General features: G+C 42.0%; 3 protein-coding genes across 9 annotated transcripts in view; 1 reads left to right on the plus strand and 2 right to left on the minus strand.

Moving 5' to 3' along the window:
* cd276 (CD276 molecule) overlaps window positions 1-2126 on the minus strand; it is a 68851-nt gene extending 66725 nt beyond the window's left edge. Inside the window, exon 1 of one of the 2 annotated variants that reach the window (XM_084348995.1) lies at window positions 1856-2126. The gene's annotated coding sequence lies outside the window, so the exon portion shown is untranslated. Of the gene's footprint in view, window positions 1-1806 lie in introns of both variants that reach the window. The other variant, XM_084348994.1, reaches the window with a different exon arrangement.
* Window positions 2127-2828: 702 nt separating this feature from the next.
* Window positions 2829-8980, plus strand: LOC311254913 (ubiquitin-like protein 7). 2 transcript variants are annotated; one of them, XM_084348967.1, is made up of 12 exons: window positions 2884-2908; window positions 3054-3128; window positions 3380-3560; window positions 3770-3889; window positions 4000-4085; window positions 6739-6823; window positions 6925-6982; window positions 7106-7239; window positions 7815-7864; window positions 7970-8146; window positions 8272-8385; window positions 8617-8980. In XM_084348967.1, the coding sequence occupies exons 2-12, from the start codon at window positions 3111-3113 to the stop codon at window positions 8755-8757; spliced, it is 1164 nt and encodes a 387-aa protein (XP_084205093.1). In that variant the 5' UTR covers window positions 2884-2908; window positions 3054-3110; the 3' UTR covers window positions 8758-8980. The 2 variants fall into 2 exon arrangements, with proteins under 2 accessions (XP_084205094.1, XP_084205093.1); XM_084348968.1 differs by lacking the exon at window positions 3054-3128 and having other exon boundaries at window positions 2829-2908.
* Window positions 8981-15085: 6105 nt separating this feature from the next.
* Window positions 15086-19591, minus strand: part of shf (Src homology 2 domain containing F) — a 101408-nt gene continuing 96902 nt past the window's right edge. For all 5 annotated transcript variants that reach the window (XM_084361337.1, XM_084361339.1, XM_084361338.1 and 2 more), the window contains one exon: window positions 15086-18536. In XM_084361337.1, the coding sequence (XP_084217463.1) occupies window positions 18350-18536 (187 nt within the window). In that variant the 3' untranslated portion in view covers window positions 15086-18349. The remainder of the gene's footprint in view (window positions 18537-19591) is intronic.

Genomic DNA, 19591 nt, shown 5'->3' on the forward strand with positions numbered 1-19591 from the left:
CAGAAAAGTTTTAACGGCTCAGGCGTATGAAAGTTTTTACTTGCCGACTGTCTCTATAATTACTGAAACTCTAATTTACAGCTGACACCAGGTCATGCATCAGTCTCATACAGCAATCCAATAATAGGCGAGAGAGCCAGACTGTATATTTTTATCTGACTGATAATTAGCGAGCGAGGCGGCGACAACTGTAGGGCACCAGAAAAGTGTATAGGATCGGTATGCAATGTGACAGCTACTTCAACATCCTGCTTTTGTGAAGCCACAAGAGCCAATTTAGTGTAACCTTTATCTTACAGCAGCTTGACATAAATGTGCACTAATACGGAGATAAAATAATATTATGAACTTCCAGCTGTCACAAACTGCAATCACATCCCATGCAAAAAAAAAAAATGTGTTAGAACATCTTGCACAGTGTCAAATAACATCATTATCTCGCCGCTATCTCGAGAATAATTTCCTAGACAAGTTGTCAGAATGGAAAATACTACATCCTCCAACATCTCACAGGAAGCTGTATCTGCCAGCAGAGCATAGCTGTACCATCATGTGAGAAGGGCTGCGTGAGACCAGGCAACATATCCGCACTACACCCAGGAGTACAGCATCTCCTAAACCCCTATTACACAGAGTTTCGGCAAAAGCGCTGCAACGAAGACTTCTACACTGAATTTGTCTGTTTACACTGAACCAAGCAGTGCCAGTATGACGCCTCTGTTACGATTCTGTTACTACCCCCGCTGGCAGATCAGAGGCCTCTGTAATAAAAACTTATACAGACGCCGAGGCAGATTATTCCTGCCTTTAAAACACAGTATAAAAGGGGACTCTATAGGGATAGGGTTCCCAACCTTTTTAAGCTTTTGACCCCTTTAAAACTAAGAATTGCCAACATACACCACCACTCCTGGTTGCATGTGTCTTCAACCAAAGAGTTATTTCCTTTCCTTGTTTTTTTTCCTCCTTTGTATTTGAATAACTTTCAGGGGAAAGATTTTCTTGTAATTCTTCATTTCTCTTCTAACCTCTGTTGACCTCTCAGATGTGTCTTGTGACCCCATGTTGGTTCTTAAACCTCAGGCTGGGAACCACTCTGTGACTGAGCCTATGATGCAGTTTATTCCATCCACAAAAACACAGACAGAGAGAAGAAAGAAAAAGAAAAAATGCTTTAAGACATATTAGAAAAAAACTATTCCTAAGTTACACATACTCCATACCTATACATGTACGGTTGTAACGATGCAATATGCATTGAATGAGGATTTATAAAGAGGTACAAAGGTACAAATACTTTCATTATCATAAAGGAAGCTTTTAAACTGACTCCTCTGACTTTCACAAAGTTGCCCTTCTCTTCTTTTTAAAAAAAAAAGTTTTTATTTGATAATAGATTGTATATGAATGTGTTGTAAATAAAGTTTTGAAAGAAAAAACCCTCACTTCTGTGTCCCCGTGTATTTGGAGTTGTAGGAGCTCCCGTTACATTGATATAACGCGGTTTTGACTTTATGCCAAATGGGGGCGCAGTCCATGTCATTCATAAACACTGAGCTCAGTCCATGTAACTGTACACTGTGAAGCTTAGCATTAGCAGGCCTCTGTCTTACTTTAAATCTAGAAGAAAGAAAAAAGGAGCAGTCATGCCGGTGAACAGTGCCAGTTCACGGGGTTCTCCTTCTGCTCCCCGCCAGCTGTTGCTCGTCTTTACGAGTCAAAAGTTAAAACACTTTTTTTTGTTCATTAGCTTTCATACGACAATATGTCTGTCGGCTCTAAAACACAGTGTCTGTCAGGTCTTACCATGTTAGGTGGGCGAAACTTATTGAAAAAAAAAAAAATAAGCACCAACCATCCAGCGGCGGTGACTCTTCTCTCTTTCTCCCTGAAGCAGCAGAGCCGAGGTTATTCTCCAGAGCAGTTCATTCCTCTCACAGCAAAGCGCTCGAAGAAGTGCTGCCGACGACACAGCAGTTTGTTTTGACGGTGGACGCAGGTACAGGGCGGCTTTTTTGGACTCTCTGGTTCCGTCCCATTGATCTGGGACGCGTCTCCTCACAGAAACCACTCCTTGCTGCTTTGTCCAGCGGTGATGTCATGCGGAGGGGGGGAAAGAGTCTCGAGCGTCCCGACCCCCGAGGGTTAACCGTTTGTGAGCACGCGCCGGTGCACCTGGTTTATTTCTTACCACACACACACACACACACACACTGAATACTGTGTGGTTAATGCATGTTTTGATTTATAATTTCCTTTTTCTTTATTCGCCTTATATGGCTTTGATTATCACATGGTCCATAAACGTATCACTGCAGTGCACCCTATGCAGTATATATGAAACTGATGTGTAAATGCGTGGATCAATGCAGCTATATGAGAAAACTTTTTTTTCTTCTTCTAAATGATGCTACTGAATGACTTTGGCACTGATCTGTGGGCTTTACACGTACAGACTATATCTTATAAGCGTAGATTTGCCTGGTAATTACATTTATTTTTCTTTTATCTCGATTGTTGATCGATGTGGCCTGAAATTAGACGTGCAGACCATGCAAACTACTGCGTTGAATCACATTTTCCAAAGACATGACACAGCTTTGGAAAATGTGCAGCAGGAACAATCAATTGTGGTGTGCAGTGCATGAAAAATACAATCTTAAACACAAACAAAGCTCAGTGTGATGTATATGATGGTAGGACAGTGATTTGAATTGTTTTTTCTTCTTTGACTTGAGTGTGTGCGCGAAAGAGAGAAAAAAGGACGAGATTTTAGGATGACCGATTGTTAAAAATACAGTGAAGGACACAGAGAGGTAAAAGCTCCTCTGTTTGGACAGTGGACTTGAACGCAACGCAGACCACGTGATTAAAACCCGGAAGCGACTCGAGTGTCAACAATAAAATGGTGAGTGTGCGGTATTTTTTGACAGAAAACGCAGGCATCGTGGCGTTTTTTACCATTAATTTGGATGTTAATTAGGAATTGCTCTAAAACGTATTATTCTAGACGAATAGCTCACGTTTAACTCAACAAAAAACATATTTTAAAGGAAAACGCGAAGCAGCTAACCGGGGTTGAGCAGTTTTGCTAACGTGACCCCAAAAAGATGAATATGGACGTAATGGTGCGTTTTGTTCCGAGCACCTCCTCTTAAAATCACTATGTTATTTGTCTAACGTTTACTTGATGTAGTGTGTGATTTCATCATTCTGTCTTATATCCTTTCAAATGACAATAGCGACTATTTCCATATATTTTTATTGTGAGCTAACGTTAAGTTAACCAAGCTTTCACCTGCAGTTACAGATCAAATCTAGCTTGTGTACTTTGTGTCCATGCCACCATGTAAATGCTGTGTTTTTGTTTGTGTAAAAGGTGGAAATGGCCTCTTCAGAGTGGCAGCTTTCTTTGAAGCTGGTGGATCAGCCCAAATCCACCTTCCACTTCCCAGAGATGATGCCAGGGGATGTCTCACCTGGAGGATACAGAGTGGCTACTTTAAAACAGCTGGTTGCAGCACAGTTCCCAGACTCCATCCCAGACCCTGAACTTATAGGTCTGTTACAGCCAGGGCATTCGAACACAATAAATTGGCTGTGAATGAAATGTTTCTGTGTCTGCGTGCAAGGCTGGCAAGGAAATTCCACTTCTCTATTAAGTAATCTGTTTAGTAGATTCCACAAGGTAAATAAATGTTGTGTGTTGCTCTGCTGTCTGCGTATATCATTGTTATTTGTTCTTCAAATGTTCTCTGTCTCCGATCAGAGCTGCTCCACTGTGGGCGGAAACTCAAGGATGAGCTAACACTGGATGCCTGCGGGATTCAACCGGGATCCACCGTACACATCCTCAAAAAGACCTGGCCTGAGCCAGAGAGCAATTCAGGTGTGTGTGTGTGTGTGTTTGTAAATCAAGCAAATTGTGATGAAGCCGTACTATAAACGAAACTGAAAGTCTGAATATGAACGTGTGTGTGTGTGCTCTTTCTTCTCCAGAGCCTGTGAACAGAGCAACTGCAGCCAGGGAGTTCAGGGTGTTTCATGCTGCTCTTCACTCTCTCAACTCGGCCTACAGAGACTCGGTGAGTAGAAGACACACATAGGGACTTTGTTGCACCACTGTTGTACTACAGAGTTAGGGCAGCTGTGGCTCAGGAGGTAGAGAGGGTTGTCCACTAATCGGAGGGTTAATGTGGCAAGTGTTGTCAAGTGTATAAATACAAGTCCATTTACCGTTTAGTTCATTTTAGTCAGTGTCAGGAAACACAGCTGTGGGTCTTCCATCCACTGCTCATGGGATTTCTCTCTATGCATTTAGGTGAAATATCCAAGCCTTGCATTATGTTACAACTGAAGAGCATAGGTTTAAACCTTGTGTACATTCATTTATTCAGATGTTCAGACCCAGCTTCTTAAAGATCCCCTCCAGTGATGTATTAAGACACATATACAAATAGTCTGCTTCCGGACATCGTGAATACAAAAATGCTCTTCACTTCTAAAGTTTTCCTGCTGGACACAAGATGTCTCCTACTTTACTGTTAAGACAATTCTTAGTGTATTTGCATCGGCAGTTTCAAGTTTCAAGACGGACTCATATAAGTGGCAGTTGAACAAGGATTTTCCCTTTCAGACTACTTGTGATGTCACAAACGATGCTCATAAACTTACCTGAAAAAACGTACACTTCCAGCAGCTGAATGTGAAAACAGCCTTATTGTGACAAACGCCGTTCACATGGCTAATGAAAATTAATGTTCCACTAATATTCCCATTTACATGCGTCTGTGCATACTCTGATTAACGTAATGACACATGTCCTATTCAACCACCTTCTTAAAGAGGTCGACGTGATATTAATGCATATCCAAAAACCTGTTGATATTCAAGTCTTTCATAATGTTTAAAAAGAGGTGTGTTTCTCCTTCTGTCCAGAAATGTGAGCTTTTCTTCTTCGAATTTGACAGAGCACACGCTGAAGAAGGGTGTCTTGCCCAAATTTTTCCATGTGGCAATATCAAACAGTTTAAAGGGAGTGCTGTCCTTGGTTTTTCTTCTTTTTTTGGTTTTTCGTCTATGCAAGCATCTCGACCTCAGCTTTGCAAACTATTTGCTGGTCTGTTCACAATACACAGATCTGACCATATACCGTGAACAGGCATGAGGCCATGTTGCAAACTGCTGTTAAAAACCCCAATTCAGGCATATATCCCACATCTTAGTCTGAGAATGCTTACTTCGGATTAAGGAATCTGATGTTAACATGATTTATTGTCATATTCGAAACATAGCCAGTGAAGCACAAGCATTCAACATGTTTTTGAGTGGAGGGCAACTTAAAAATACCTTAATTGCGTCCTCATTGACCTCTTGTGATCGTGTCTCACGTCTCCTCTCATTTATCATATCATTAGGAGGACTGGGACTGTTGCCTGATTCAAATTTGCCTATTTGCACTTGGCCATAAAGTGAGAGAAGAGTGTAGGTGGGGATTTGGAGATCATCATCTCCTCGATCCAAACCTCGTCTGAGTTCTGTGAAACCGGCAGTAAACTGTATCCAGTAGTGTTTGGTGGCTCTCATGCGTTACACACAAAACATTTTTATTTGGTTTCAGAATGCAGGAATGCAGTGGTGTCTGCACTACACTAATTCTTCTGACACGCATATCTTTGACCAGGAGACTATTTGATTTGAGTGATTGGATTTTACTCCACGGTCACTCGGGTGCACTCACACCTGTGTTCACAGCTCCTTCACTTCTGACTGGATCACTCTAGAATCATTTCAGTGCTACGTGCGAACAGGACCCTGGGCAGCTACAAGCTAAAGATTATCCTCAACAGGAGGGTTTGGTTATTATAGGCTGATAGCGTTCCATGGTATGAATCACTTTTGGAATAACGACCTTGGCTTGAGTGATCAGGGGATAGTTCAGATAGGAATAGGCGTATTCTGCAGTATGAATTACTCCCTTGTGTTGATATTGATCTGTTGATACTGGCACAGATGGCGATAGTTGTCAGTACCAGATGGGTCAGTTAACAAACCATGTAAATCAGAACACAACAGCACTCAAACAGCATCTTATTCTGTATTCTGATCTGTCATGGAAATAGTTAAAATAAGATAAAACTTTATTAATTCTGAAGGAAATTCTGGTGGCAGAGACTGGTCCAGGAAATATTCACAGTACAACCAGTAACAGGTCAGGGTCACACACTGGGCCCAGTTTTTATGAGAGTAAAGACAATAGAGCATTAAATATTAGTGAAATATACAAAAGTAAAATTGTACATGTTGAAACAAAAAAAGTAGCAGTACACATAATATTTACTGATACATAAATGATACTGAAACCAGACACCAGAATCAACCAGAGTTTTATTCTGTTATTGAAGGTTAAAACATTGTTTGCTATGTGATATTGCTCATTTCTCTGTTTGTAGCGAACCACTAGAATGTATATCAGTAATGACTCATACCACCTTATGTCAAATCTGCAGTGCGCATTAATCTTGCATGTGGTTGAAGACGCATTGATTTAGTATTATAAAGCAAATGGCGCCCAAACATCACATTCCTCATTCAGTGCTGTTTGAGCACATGAACAAATAACAGGCTGCGACTATTCCTGCAACTATTCCTACTGCAACTAGGTCACCATCACTGCTTTTTATACCGCTGTTGCTACATTAACAAATGGGACTTTCTGTCTTTCCCCCCCACACTTAGGTATATAAAATGCTCACAAATAAGGAGTCTCTGGATCAGATCATCGTGGCTACACCGGGGCTCAGGTCCGACCCGGTCGCCCTCGGTGAGACCTGCTGAGTTTAATAAACACTGTCACGCCATCTCATTGCACCACGCTAATATGCAAATAGTAACATTTCCTCTACACTGTGTTTACCTGCTCAGGGGTGCTCCAAGACAAAGACCTCTTCGTGCAGTTCACAGACCCTAACATGCTGGATGTGTGAGTGTGTTTTTTTTCTTTCGCATTTACTCTGAAATGACGCACGATAAGTGAGAACAGTAAAGACGCACAAGTGCAAAGTAATTTAATTTGACATCTGTTCTGTTCTGTTGGGTTTCGTAGATTGATCAGTTCACACCCAGCCCTCGTCAACGCCATCATCTTGGTCCTGCACTCTGTGGCAGGCAGTATGCCCGCGCAGTCCAGCGCCAGCTCCTCTCGCAACGTCTCTGCCAGTTCTTACAGTGATATGCCTGGTGAGCATATAAAAGATGGTGCAGTAAACACAGGCAGAGCTTACTGCAAACAAATGAGTATCGCTAATAGTTGGAAAGAATTTGTATTGACAACAGAGCTGCAACAATGAACCGATTAGGTGTCAACTATTAAATGTATTTATATAACTATTTTGACAATCAGTTAATCAGTTTGTCCAGCTTCTTAAATGTGAATATTTTCTGGTTTCTTTACTCCTCTATGACAGTAAACAGAATATATTTTGAGTTGTGGACAAAACAAATAGTGGATTAATGGAGAAAATAATCCACAGATCAGTCTAATCATTAATGCCGGCCTAGTAGACAAGCTCTGAATATTGAAGCAGCTGAACTGCGGCAGACACTAGTTTTTAATAAAAAACATACACCCTCATCCTCAACAACCCAAAGAAAGATGTTTAGTTTACTGTCAAAGAGAAACAAAGAAACAAGAAATATTCACCTTTTAAGAAGCTGGAATGAGAAAAACATTGACTCTCTTTTTAATCTTCATATCAAAATTGTTTGCAATTCATTTCATTACAAATATACAAATAATTATCTTTCTTCGGCAGGAGGCTTCATGTTTGAAGGCATGTCCGACGATGAGGAAGACTTCCAGTCGGTGAGTCTCTCTGCTTAACACTCCACATCAGATCTCGTGCACAGGCAAACTGATGGTTCCCAGGGGGCCTGATTGTATTTCTGTGTGTCTAAATGTGTGTGACAGGGGAGCCCAGCGGGTCCCTCCAGCAGAGCAGGCGGCTCAGCAGGAATGCGTCCAGTGTCTCTGAGTCACAGTGGGGCGACGGGCCCTCGACCAATAACGCAGAGCGAGCTGGCGACGGCGTTGGCCCTCGCCAGCACACCCGACAGCAGCGCGGTCACTCCAACAACTTCGAGCCAGGTGAGATTTATTTACATATGGAAAAAAGATTAATAGGGACATTTTTATGTAACAAAACCCTGCTACATTACAGCAGATTCATACATTTATCTTTTCTCTTTTCTGTCATTCTGTCTCTGGATTAGGCGGACCCCTCCAGTAGTGTAGCCCCCATGCCAGCAGGGACCCCAGTCAGTAACGATCTCTTCAGTCAGGCTCTACAGCAAGCTCTGCAAGCCTCCAACATGTCAGCTCTACAGGTGAGGCTATGAACTCACTGACTAAATCCCACATATGCAATTCCCAGGAGGAAATGTACTTTGAAATATCAAATAACTGGCCTGTTTATTCTGTATTGTTTGTGGTATCAGTTAAATGTCTCTACTGCAGCTATAAGCTGTTTACGCAGGACTGAAGAAGATCTGTGCTTTACACTCTGGTCGGCCCTCGGTTTAAAGAGCCATTCGGTGAATGTGTTTTTGTTTTGTCAGGGCCGCTGGCAGTCCCAGATGCAGCAGCTCAGGGACATGGGGATCCAGGATGAGGAGCTGATGCTGAGGGCGCTGCAGGCCACAGATGGTGACATCCAGGCTGCCCTGGAGCTCATATTTGCTGGAGGCCCAGGGCTCTGAGCCTGCACCCCATGGACAAAGGCTTTTCATAGAGGAGGAAGAGGCTTGTCATGCTGCCCAGGAATGATAAATAATGGATTTAGACGTACAATATATAGTTTTTTTAACCTATGTACCCCATTTACATACAGTTTATTCCAACTGAGCGGTCACGACAGCCTTTTTCTTATGGATGTTACTAGACTCAAATTTTAAATAAATGTAATTATGCTTACCTCATCAACTCCTGAGCCCCTGTCAATGTTATTTCATAGACGACTGACCATAAATGTATTGCATTAGTGTAGTCAGTCTAAATTCTCTAAGGTCATCTTGAATGCTCTGATTTCACTCTTCTTTTCTGTTGCTGCGTAATCGTACAAGAATATTTAATCTCATTGCATCTAACAGTCTGCTCAGCTTATGCATTCCCCCCGTTTGACCACTAGATGGCAATGCAGTAGTTTATTTCCACCCGGCCGTGACTGATTGTCATCCCAGCAGACTTGCAGCTTCATGTTTGCTTTTTTCTTCCCTTGCTAAATTTAAAATCATGTTCCCGATCTGCCCTCTGTTGAGCCGCGCTTGAGAAATGGTTGTTTTTCTTTGTGGCTGCGAGCTTTCATTTCTCACAATAATTCACTGGCGTTGCACCGATAAGGTGAAGGCTTTATTAGCATCCTCTGAGATGTTGCTGTGCTTGTCAGAGCATTGTTACCATTAGCTGAGCCCCCTCTTTGTTCCCCCCTCCCAGCCTTATTACAGAAGGCTACATTTGCTTTGTCTCGTTGTCTCCCATCAGGGTATTTTAGGGGAGGACATATTGAGCAACCCCCCCGAACCCCTCCTCCCTCCACTACCTACTGTTCTCCATCTACAGTAATTGCCCTGCTTAGTTTTATTACTGCATCTGTGAATGTGACAGCTCAATCAGCGGATTGCCCTTTCATGAGCGCAGCACCCAAACAGCGCTTTGTGTCCGTCTGTCCCCATTACCATTTTATATGCATGCGCACCTGCGGGCAATTTCCACCTCCAACTGCCTCCAAGGGTATTTTAAAAGTGAAGCATTTGCTGCTGTGCCGAAGGGAACGGTGTCAAAGCTTTCAGCGAAACAACAGTGAATAAAAGTGTCATCGACTTTCCTGCAAATTATTTTGAAAAAGGAGACGGTTGTGCTCACCCAGATGAAATGGTTTAATTTTAAGCCGATGCTGAATGGTTTTTGCATTGATTTCCGTTTAGACTTGTCGTCGTGTGCTTTTTGTTTTGCTTCAGTGAAGTCAGATGTGGAATCCGCATTGTTTTGTGTCTTGTTTACTGTTTTTCAGCTGTCATCACAGGCCTGATAACCGCAGCGTTCAGTTCAACTTTAACAATTCACAGTGGAAAATCGTGTGAAGTCGTCATGGAGACACTCGGCGGCGTGTGAAATGCCGTCACACGTGTGGCGTGGAATAGCTGTTATTGCCCCATGTGTAGGTCCCTTTTGTTGTCGGCCGTGAGAGAAGTATCGGCTGTGCGTAATCTCTCAGGACCCTGGCCTGATATTAAACCCTCTACATCCAACTGAATGTCATAAGAGTGCTCAAATTACAACTCGGGGTGTGAACTGAACCCTTTCATCAGCTCTCCATCGATGTAAGCTATTCCAGAAACGCTGAAAGAGTATATTTAATCCACTAAAATGATAGGAATGAAGATGATGTTGTCATGGCAGCAAGTCTGAAGGCAAGAAAGCAAGAGGTGAGGCTTAAATTATTTTTCCTTTTTAATAGGGGCTGTATGGTACCTGCCATCTCGATGCAAGCACCGACTTTGAAGGTCTCAGAGCAGAAATGACGGAAAGCAAGCTGTTATTTCTTTCTCTGTCTAGTGCCTGCACTTCAACCTGCAGTCAAAGAGGTTTCGAACAGGTGTGAAGAATCGCATCATTCTGCAAGAGTTTGTCAGACTGCTCTCTGCGTGTTCTTTTAGTTTTAACACAGTGACACAGCGGCGGATGCCTATCTGTGAAAAAGCCCCCTCTGAGCAGGAACAGGAAACGGCAAATCACAAACTAGAAAGATGCCTTCCTAAAGAACGAATCAAGCCCCGGAGCTTTGAAGCTGGCACAAATCTGCCCAATTACTCCCACAGTGACCTGGGATTCAGGTAATGAGCAAGGTTTTGCACCGTCTCATTATGGGCAATATGTTAAGCCAATAGAAATCACCAATGCCAGACCTTTTGAAACGGTGTAAAAGCCCCTCTAATCAAGTCTTCACAGACAAGAAGAACAATACCAACTCCATTCTCTCCAGATGAAATCCACCGACGTGCCAGAGGAGAGGGGAAGGATGGAGTTGGTATAATGCCCTCCATCCGCTTTTGTCTTTCTGAAAGGAGGCAACCCACGTGTTATTAACATAAGGTCTGTTACCTGAGATTGCTTTCTGCCCGGCGTGACTGAGCGGAATATGAAATGAGGTTCTGACGGACACCAAGGCCATTTTATCCCCTCGTGGCCCATTCATTGCTTTCAGGCCATGCTTTTATTCTTCTCCTCTTCTTTTTTTTCCTGCCACTCTTTTTCGTCCACAAAAGCTTCTTTGATGCATTTCATCCCAGGTGCTTTAACCCTTGATGGAGCTTCTCTGGAGGAGAACAGAGCTGCTGCAGCAGAGGGAGAGACAAAGATCGTGCACAAACCAGCGGAAGGAAACTTAAAATAGCGACTTCACTCTCTGTGCTGTCTGAGGTTGTGGATTTGATTGAGTCGGTTGAGATAAAAGAAAAACTGCTGTTAAATCCGACGTGACATTTGAAATTTTCAGAATTAATTCTCGTCATAAATGTAAATGGAAGCTCTGAGGCAAGTGAGGATATTTTTTAATCTGGTGATCCATTTTCTAAGTCTGATCTCATTGTTTTCCCATCCTGTGTTCATGACTGCAGTATGGAAGCCCTGAGGGGCAGGTGAAGAATCTTTCTTGATGGTGACCCATTTACTAAATCTGATTTTTTTTTGTGTTTTTTTTTCATGTGTGAACCTGAGTGATTTTTTTAAAAATGTTTTCAGATTTTTTTTCATGTGTAAAACCTGATTGACAAAAAAAAATTCAGGAGAAAAAGAAATGTCACTTGGTTTCACACATGAAAAAAAAATCTCTTAAAAACATTTGTCACGTTTTCACAGATGTGGGGGGAGAAATTATGAATTTATAAAGATTATCCTGGCAAAACTTTTATTCACACCAGTTCTCAAGTCATAAACAGAACAATATAGATCAAACTTAGGTAATGGATCAACAGAAAAAGATTCTCACTTGCCCCTCAGGGCTTCTGTACTGTTTTCATCTGTGACAACCTGTGGGGAAAAAAATAAATTAAAAAATTCCCCGAGTGAAACCTTGTGATTTTTTTTTAAATGTGTAAAACCTGATTGGAAAAAAAAATTCACATGGTTTCACACAATCTCTTGGAAATTTTTTTTTTTTTCACATTTTCACAGATGGAGAAAAAAATGTTTTAAGAACTTATAAAGATTATCCTTGCAAAAAAAAATTTTCACACCAGTTCTCAAGTCATAAACACAAGAGAACAATTTAGATCAAACTTAGGTCAAACTTAGATCAACTGAAACAAATTCTACTGTTTTCATCTGTGACAACCTGTGTGAAAAAAAAAAAAAAAAACCATGAGTGAAAACTTTTTTCAGGGATTTTTCATGTGCAAAACCTGATTGACAAAAAAAAAAAAAATCACTTGGTTTCACACATGAAAATGATTTTTTAACGTTTTCAGTTTTTTTTTCACAATTTTATTTTTTAAGAACTTTTATTCGCACCAGTAAAGTCATAAACAGAACAATTTAGATCAAACTGAGGCAATGGATCAACAGAAAAATCAAAAAAGGGCTTCTGTACTGTTTTCATCTGTGGCAACCTGCGGCAGAAAAAATAAATAAAAAAAATCCAGAGTGAAACCTTGTGATTTTTTATGTGTAAAACCTGATTGACAAATTCTTTTTTTCAGGAGACAAAAAAAAATCTCGTGAATTTTTTTTTTTCACGTTTTCAAAGATGGGGAAAAAAATGTTTTTAGAAACTTTTTTTCCCCACCAGTTCTCAAGTCATAAACACAGGAGATAACAATTCAGATCAAACTGAGGCAATGGATCAACAGACTCTCTCTTGCCCCTCGGGGACTTTCATATTGTTTTCATCTGTGACAACCTGCGAAATAATAAAAAATAAAAAAAAATCACGAGTGAAACCTGAGTGATTTTTTCTTTTCATGAGATCTTTTTTAGCACACACAAAAAAAAAGTCACTGACACACATGAACATTTTTTTTTTTCTCCTGGAAAAAAACTTTAAACCTCCTTTGCCCCTCTGGGCTTCTGTATAAACTTGTGTGGTCAGTGAGGTTATTGAAAAATATTGTTTGGGGATGTTTATTCTTTTCCTTTTTTAAGTAGATTTCCCAAAAAAACAGAAAACAGTTTCTGTGTTGGAGCCACACAGACAAAGTCCTCACTGTCTGGCTGTCACATACCCTACCAGCCAAACTAGAGGTGTGTGCGTTCCTGATTCTGCCTACTCTCAAACGAGTCGAGAGGCTGCGAATGTTCAATGTCTCCTTTCATCAACCCCCTGCCTGTGCTCTTCCTGACTGCCTGCCACATGTTTGGTGGCCGAGATGAGCCGTGTGAAAACTGTTTTTGCTGTCACAATTTAACAGTTCTGAAAGAGATTTTAGGGATTTTAACAGTACTGATGATGGCTTTAACGTATTTGTGTCTGGCTGAGAAGTATCCAAACACCACAGAAAAGAAAGAGAACGTACACCTAAACTGACTAAAAGCTGGTATAATACTGCACAAAGTACTGGAGAAGCTTAAAAAAACAATACAGATGAGAAACTAGAGCTTTTGTTGTTGTTGTTGTGGCAAAGCATCCATGAAACACGGATTTGCTGGGTTGTTTTTTTTCTATGTCTATGAGGCGATGTAATTCAGCACTAATTATAGGGAAAACACAGACAGTTCAGTTGGTACACTTCCAGTTAATTAATTCAGAATAATTGGTCGCAGTGCACAGCAGGTCATCTGAACATGGAAATGTAAAAGTTTGTCTACAGGCGAGCATACAGTTCATAAATATGGAGGATTAAGTTTTCACAAAATCACTAATATCAAGTGCTTTGTTGTTCGACTGCATGATTTTAGCACATGTCAGGGGACCTTGAGTGCCGTGGAATAATAAAATGTTTAAACAAAATGTATTATTATTATTATTGTTAAGTTAAGGGGGAATATGTGAGAATTTGCCACCAGTCAAAATTCATACTCCAAACCAATAGGGGTCAGCATATCCCCAGAGTAACCACTTATGGCCATATACTGTAGGTGTGGTTAGCTAGTTAGCTCAGTTAGCTGTGCAGCTAGAAGTCCAGACAGGGAGCTTGGAGCACCGGGGAAGTGTTGGTGTTTATATCGGCAGCACGTGAGCTTTGGACCAGGATGAGGAAGAGCTATGGTTAGCATGCTAACTTCAGTAGATATCTCTGCAACACAATATACAGACGTCATAAAGTCCAAACTGTTTTTTTTTTCACATTTTATTATTACAATTTATTTAATTTTTTGAATGTTTTCAGCTAAAATTCGTATATATATCCCAGCTTTAACATGAACTTGGGTTTAAATTGCATCCCCCGATAGTTAGTACCCACATCTTCAAGGAAACTTCTTAGAAAATGAGTCGAAAATCATTGTACGGCCCCATAAAATAAAACCTCACCACTGGAAATCAACTGCTACTTATCTGTCTCCTCTTGGTTGGCACAGAACTGTCCTCTAAATCATCCGTTACCCGAGGCAAAGACTCTCCTCAAACGCCAAGAATCATTTATGATTTACACCTCATTAAATTTACAGTGCAGACAAAAATGGCCGACATGCATTAAATGCTGCTATAAACTATAAAAGGCCAGAGGTGTGATGACTGGAAGCAGGCGGACCTAATTGTAGGAAACGTGGGCCGGCCATCCTCAGAAAAGATGCGCGTCAAGCAAATTCTGCTGAGATGAACAGAGCAAGACAAATATTGCAAGTCTGTGCGACAAAGTGGATCAATAGAGGACAACAAGTGCTGGAGTACTGGCCTGATAATAGCTGCCGCATTCTGTCCTTGACTCAAACAATGGCCGCTCTTCACCATTTATCGAAGGGGCTTCACCATGGTAACCGGGGGATGGTGAAGATACAGAGAGGAGCTTTTTCTCTCGCTTAATAAAATACGAGTTTGAGTTTTTATTTCGTGTCTGTGTAAAACAACAGAAAAAGGATGCACTGAGACATGACTCATAAACCCAATTTTTATTTATTTTGAACCTTGATGCCTCTATGTCCCCATACAATACATTCAGTATATACATTTGGCCATGAGGGACTGTACAGAGATATGTTATAGTAGTGCATACATACGTGGCACGAAAATGTACACAAAGGAAACTCATACATGCCACTTTACCACAGTAAAGTGATACACAAGATACACACGGGGCAAGTCGATGGCTGATGGTTGCTTACACCAGTTCACACACACACTAACACACACACACACACACACACACACTCAAACACTGTTTCATGCTTGCACAATTTTGCGTACACACACGCGCGCGCTTTAAGACACTTCTGAGGGCGGAGAAGGGCTCTTTCAGGTTCAGGTAATAGAAATATACGAATGTTGGGGAGTGTGTCTGCCGATTGCAGCGAAGCCCCTCACCCTGTCAGAACACCCTCCCCCTCTGTCTCCCCCCCCTTATTCTCATTTTTCCCTTTCTCCAAAGCTAAGGCCACTCTCTAGGCAGTGCGGCCATCACACGCAGGCTCTCTCCTGTAGTAGAGTAACACCCGTCAGCAGCAGCAGCAGCAGCAACTAAATACAGAGCCTCTACTGTCGACATTTGATCTCTCCAACAGGGAACATTCAGAACACACATCACACATAGAGTTTATTTTTCACTTGCATCTCTTCTTAGGATATCTTCTCTCAAGGAAATACATAGGTCCACTTCGACAACATGCTGTTCCCTTATAAAGCTGCAGAGGTTGCCTTATGACGAGAACAGACACCCCTCGTACGACAGCGACGTCTGTCTGCTCCCTCGCTGCGCCCCGCAAAATAAACATCTGTATACATCCCACTTTCTGCAAACTAGTCAGGTCGTTCTGCTGATCACATCTCTTCCCGGTGGACGTTTTTTTTTGTACCATCGCATTTGTCACAAACATTTGGTGGAGGCACACAATCATTTCCCCTTCAATGACTGCAGTTCGTAGTTGCATAGCACTCAGCGGAGATATAGTCAAAGCCGAACCATGTTTGACTTTGTATATTGAGCGGTCATGCTCGTTTAATTCCTAGTGTCAGTCACTTTCAGCTTGGACGAAAAGCCCCCTCCTTAAATTTCCATTTTTTTGCTTGGATTTGCTCATTAAACCACACAATTTGGCCTCTCATAAGACTGACAAAGTTTCCTATGAAGTGGCAGTTTGATCATACAAGCATTAGGCACTCTCATTAGTGCCAGTTCATGGCGTGGATACTGCTTCTTCTTCTTGCCGTAATTGGTCAGCAATATTAGATGCTGTCGGGTTGAATGTTATTGGCTCTGTGATATTAAACCGCAGAGAGTATCATTCATATGAGCTGCTAAAATCAAATGTGGTTTTGATGAGTGAATACAAGAAGAGATGAGAATTAGTGACTCACGAGGCTGGATTCTTGCTTCTCGAGTTCAAGGGAGAAATAAAAACAACAAAAAAAAAAGAAAAGGCGCTGACACCCGAAGAGGTTCAAGCGAGGGCTGTCACCAGTTTGTACCAGCAAGGGTAAGAAACACACATGTGCACACATTCTCATACACACACTGTACACATGAACAGGTCGCACACATGCGTACTCACTCACTCACACATGTATGCACATCTGGTAGTAAAGGGTAGATGACAGAGAGATTTGAATGCAAAGTAGAAGCAGGCTGAAGGTACATGTAGGTGTTCATCCAGTGCCGTGATTGGTCCGGGGGGGCGGGGGAATATGCGATCGTCTCTCACGCGAGGCTTTACAATCCCCGCTGGTCAGGAGACGCCGTGGCTCCTGCCCCGGAGTCAGGCCACCGAGGCAAACGTGCATTTAGCAGAACAAAAAAAAGAAAAAGAAAGAAAGCAAAGCACCACAGTAATAAGAGCCTGGAGTAGTCCCAAAAAACACGATCACATCGGCACAGAACGATGAGGGCGAGGGGGCCGACGGGCCATCACGAAGGAGTAACACATCAGTAATAATCACCCCAGAATAAATTACAGTCACAGAACAATCGTTAAAAGCGGAATTGGAAATCGGCTGATCTAGCGGACAGATTTGACCCATGCATTATAAGGCATTAACCAAACATTTCTTACTGACATCACACAGTATCATATTAGTCACAATACATACAATTGCTGATCTGGAAAATGCTTCTGTTTTCATTTAAAAGAATCTTGGATTAACTGTATTCAAAAATCATATTCCTAAAAACCAATGATGCAATTTTAAGGGAATCGGGAATGTCAAAGGGAGGGCGGATCGATGTCTGCAATCCCATTGTACCTATCGATCCGCAGATGGGCGAATGAAATTGATTTTCTGAGGTAGACAATGCAGGCATATTTCATTCTCCCGATGCAAAGCCTTTCTAAGCAGGGGTAGCGGGGGCTAATTTGGTCCATTTGGACAGGCTCTGGTCTCCAGCCTCAGCCAATTGTGCTGTGTCGGATAGGTTGACCCATCCATCATGCTTCCCTGCCTGTCTCACCACTACGCTACTTACACTGTCATTGGTTTGATACGACCACTCAGTGATGGATAGCAGACAGCATGCGCTATGACAAGATAGAGAGATCAGTCTGCACTGTTCACAGGCCTGTTATTTCCGCGCAGCTGGGGACACACCATTCATACGAGGCCGGTTTATTCAATATCCCGGCCACTGTATGGGGCCCATGTGGACAATATCCCTCAACATGCCTCATAAATGTCTCTTCTCTTACACGGCTCTTACAGTCTTCAAGTCCCCTCGCAAACAATTACAGTAACAGCAGAGCCTAACCAAATGAGCGAAGCGTGTTCCTACACAGTTTTCATGACGTGCACCGTGAGGAAGAAGGTACAACATTTAAAGAGAAAAGCGACATATGTTACGATGTTGTACCTTTTCTTTTTCTTTGACTGTTAAGTGCTAAGGGGAATCTGCTCAAGAATCAATGAAATGATCATCAGATAGTCAGTCTGCGATGTAATGAAGTGGGTGTGTGTCATAAATAAAATAAAATAAAATAAAATAATCAAGACTTCTGCAACATTGAGTCTGTATGTCTAAGTATGCAGTAGGCCTTCGAAACAGGTCTGGAATCTGTCGGCCAGTGAGGTGAGACGGGATCAGCAGTTTTTTGGGACGCCACTGTTCATCTTCCCATGAGTCTACTGGGCTCTGTCCAGACGGACAGGGAGCGTGGGGCCACAGGGTGGCCCGGCGAGTGCTGCAGGGGGCCGACGTCTGCAGGTGACCCAGAGCACTATAGTGTCCTGATGGCTACAGGGTAGAGCAGGGACATGTGTTCGGCACCCTTGATTGGCAGCTTGCGGCTGGAGTAGAAATGGATGATCTCAGGCACGCTGTCAAAAGGGCAACTGTTCTGGCCCAGGATGTACTTGTTCTCCTTCGTCCTCGACAGCTTCATGTGCATGAAGCCCTGGCTGCTCCTGGGAACACAAGACAACACAAGAGAGGGACAGAAAACGTGTTGTTAGTTCAATACGAACATGATTTTGCAATTTAAATTGTGTTTTTGAAGAGTCAATTTACAAAAAAAGACTAAGAGGCTTCAGCCACACGAATGTCTCTGAGCTAAATGCTTTTGTAAGCATCATGGATGCATTAAAAGAGCTGGATGCAGTGCAGCCCCCAAAAAGCATTTTCCCAAAAATATTAGAAAACAGAGGATTAATTATTACTCTTTATATAAGAAATGTTTTAAACATGGAGGCTTAATGTTTGGATAACTTTTCCAGAGCCTCGTGAGCCAATCAGAACTGCGTGAGTTGGACAAATCAAAGACACACTGATTGATATATCTAGTGGAAAAACTGAGAAGCTGGAAACTTTTTCCTTTGATTAATGGATCCCATCTTTGAGTTTGGTATCGAGTTCTTACAATACATCCATTCAGCATGCTAACACGCTAACAATGACAATGCAATAATACTGATGTTTAGCATGTATAATGTTCACCACATCATGATCTCACTTGAATGCATTACCATGCTGCTATTTGCAAAAAAAAGAGCAGAGGCAGCTGGTAAAGTCCTTCATTTTGCAGGTTTTCATAAACCGAAGTATTGGAAAGATTTTAGTTTTCACCTGATGGTGGCACTACAGGAAAAGTCAAGGAGTCACTTGAGACGGTAGGACATCATATGGGAACCATGAATGGGTCAACAAAAATGTTGTGTCAATCCATTATGTAGATGTTGAGATATTTCACTTAATAAACGAAAACTTTGCTATAGGCACTACATGAAAAGCGAGGGGATCACGAAAGTCACTAGGATGCATCCTCTGGGAACCATGAATGTCTGCACCAGGTTTCACAACAATCCATCCTATAATTGTTGAGATATTTCAGTCAAAAACAAAAGCAGGGGACCAAACGACTGTCACCGGTGAGCCTAGAGCCATGTCACAAGCTCGGCTAAAAACTAATTTGAAGAGAAAAGTATATCAGGAGCCTGAATATACAGAAAAAACTCAACAGATC

Source organism: Pagrus pagrus (assembly GCF_965226575.1).
Source record: "Pagrus pagrus genome assembly, chromosome: 1".
Classification (NCBI taxonomy): Eukaryota; Metazoa; Chordata; class Actinopteri; order Spariformes; family Sparidae; genus Pagrus; species Pagrus pagrus.

What these genes read in the sequence shown, in the direction of transcription:
- LOC311254913 (XM_084348967.1), top strand. An exon ending in TGAGCCAGAGAGCAATTCAG is followed by an intron (nt 3,890 to 3,999) that starts GTGTGTGTGTGT and finishes TTTCTTCTCCAG; the next exon opens with AGCCTGTGAACAGAGCAACT. An exon ending in ACTCGGCCTACAGAGACTCG is followed by an intron (nt 4,086 to 6,738) that starts GTGAGTAGAAGA and finishes CCCCACACTTAG; the next exon opens with GTATATAAAATGCTCACAAA.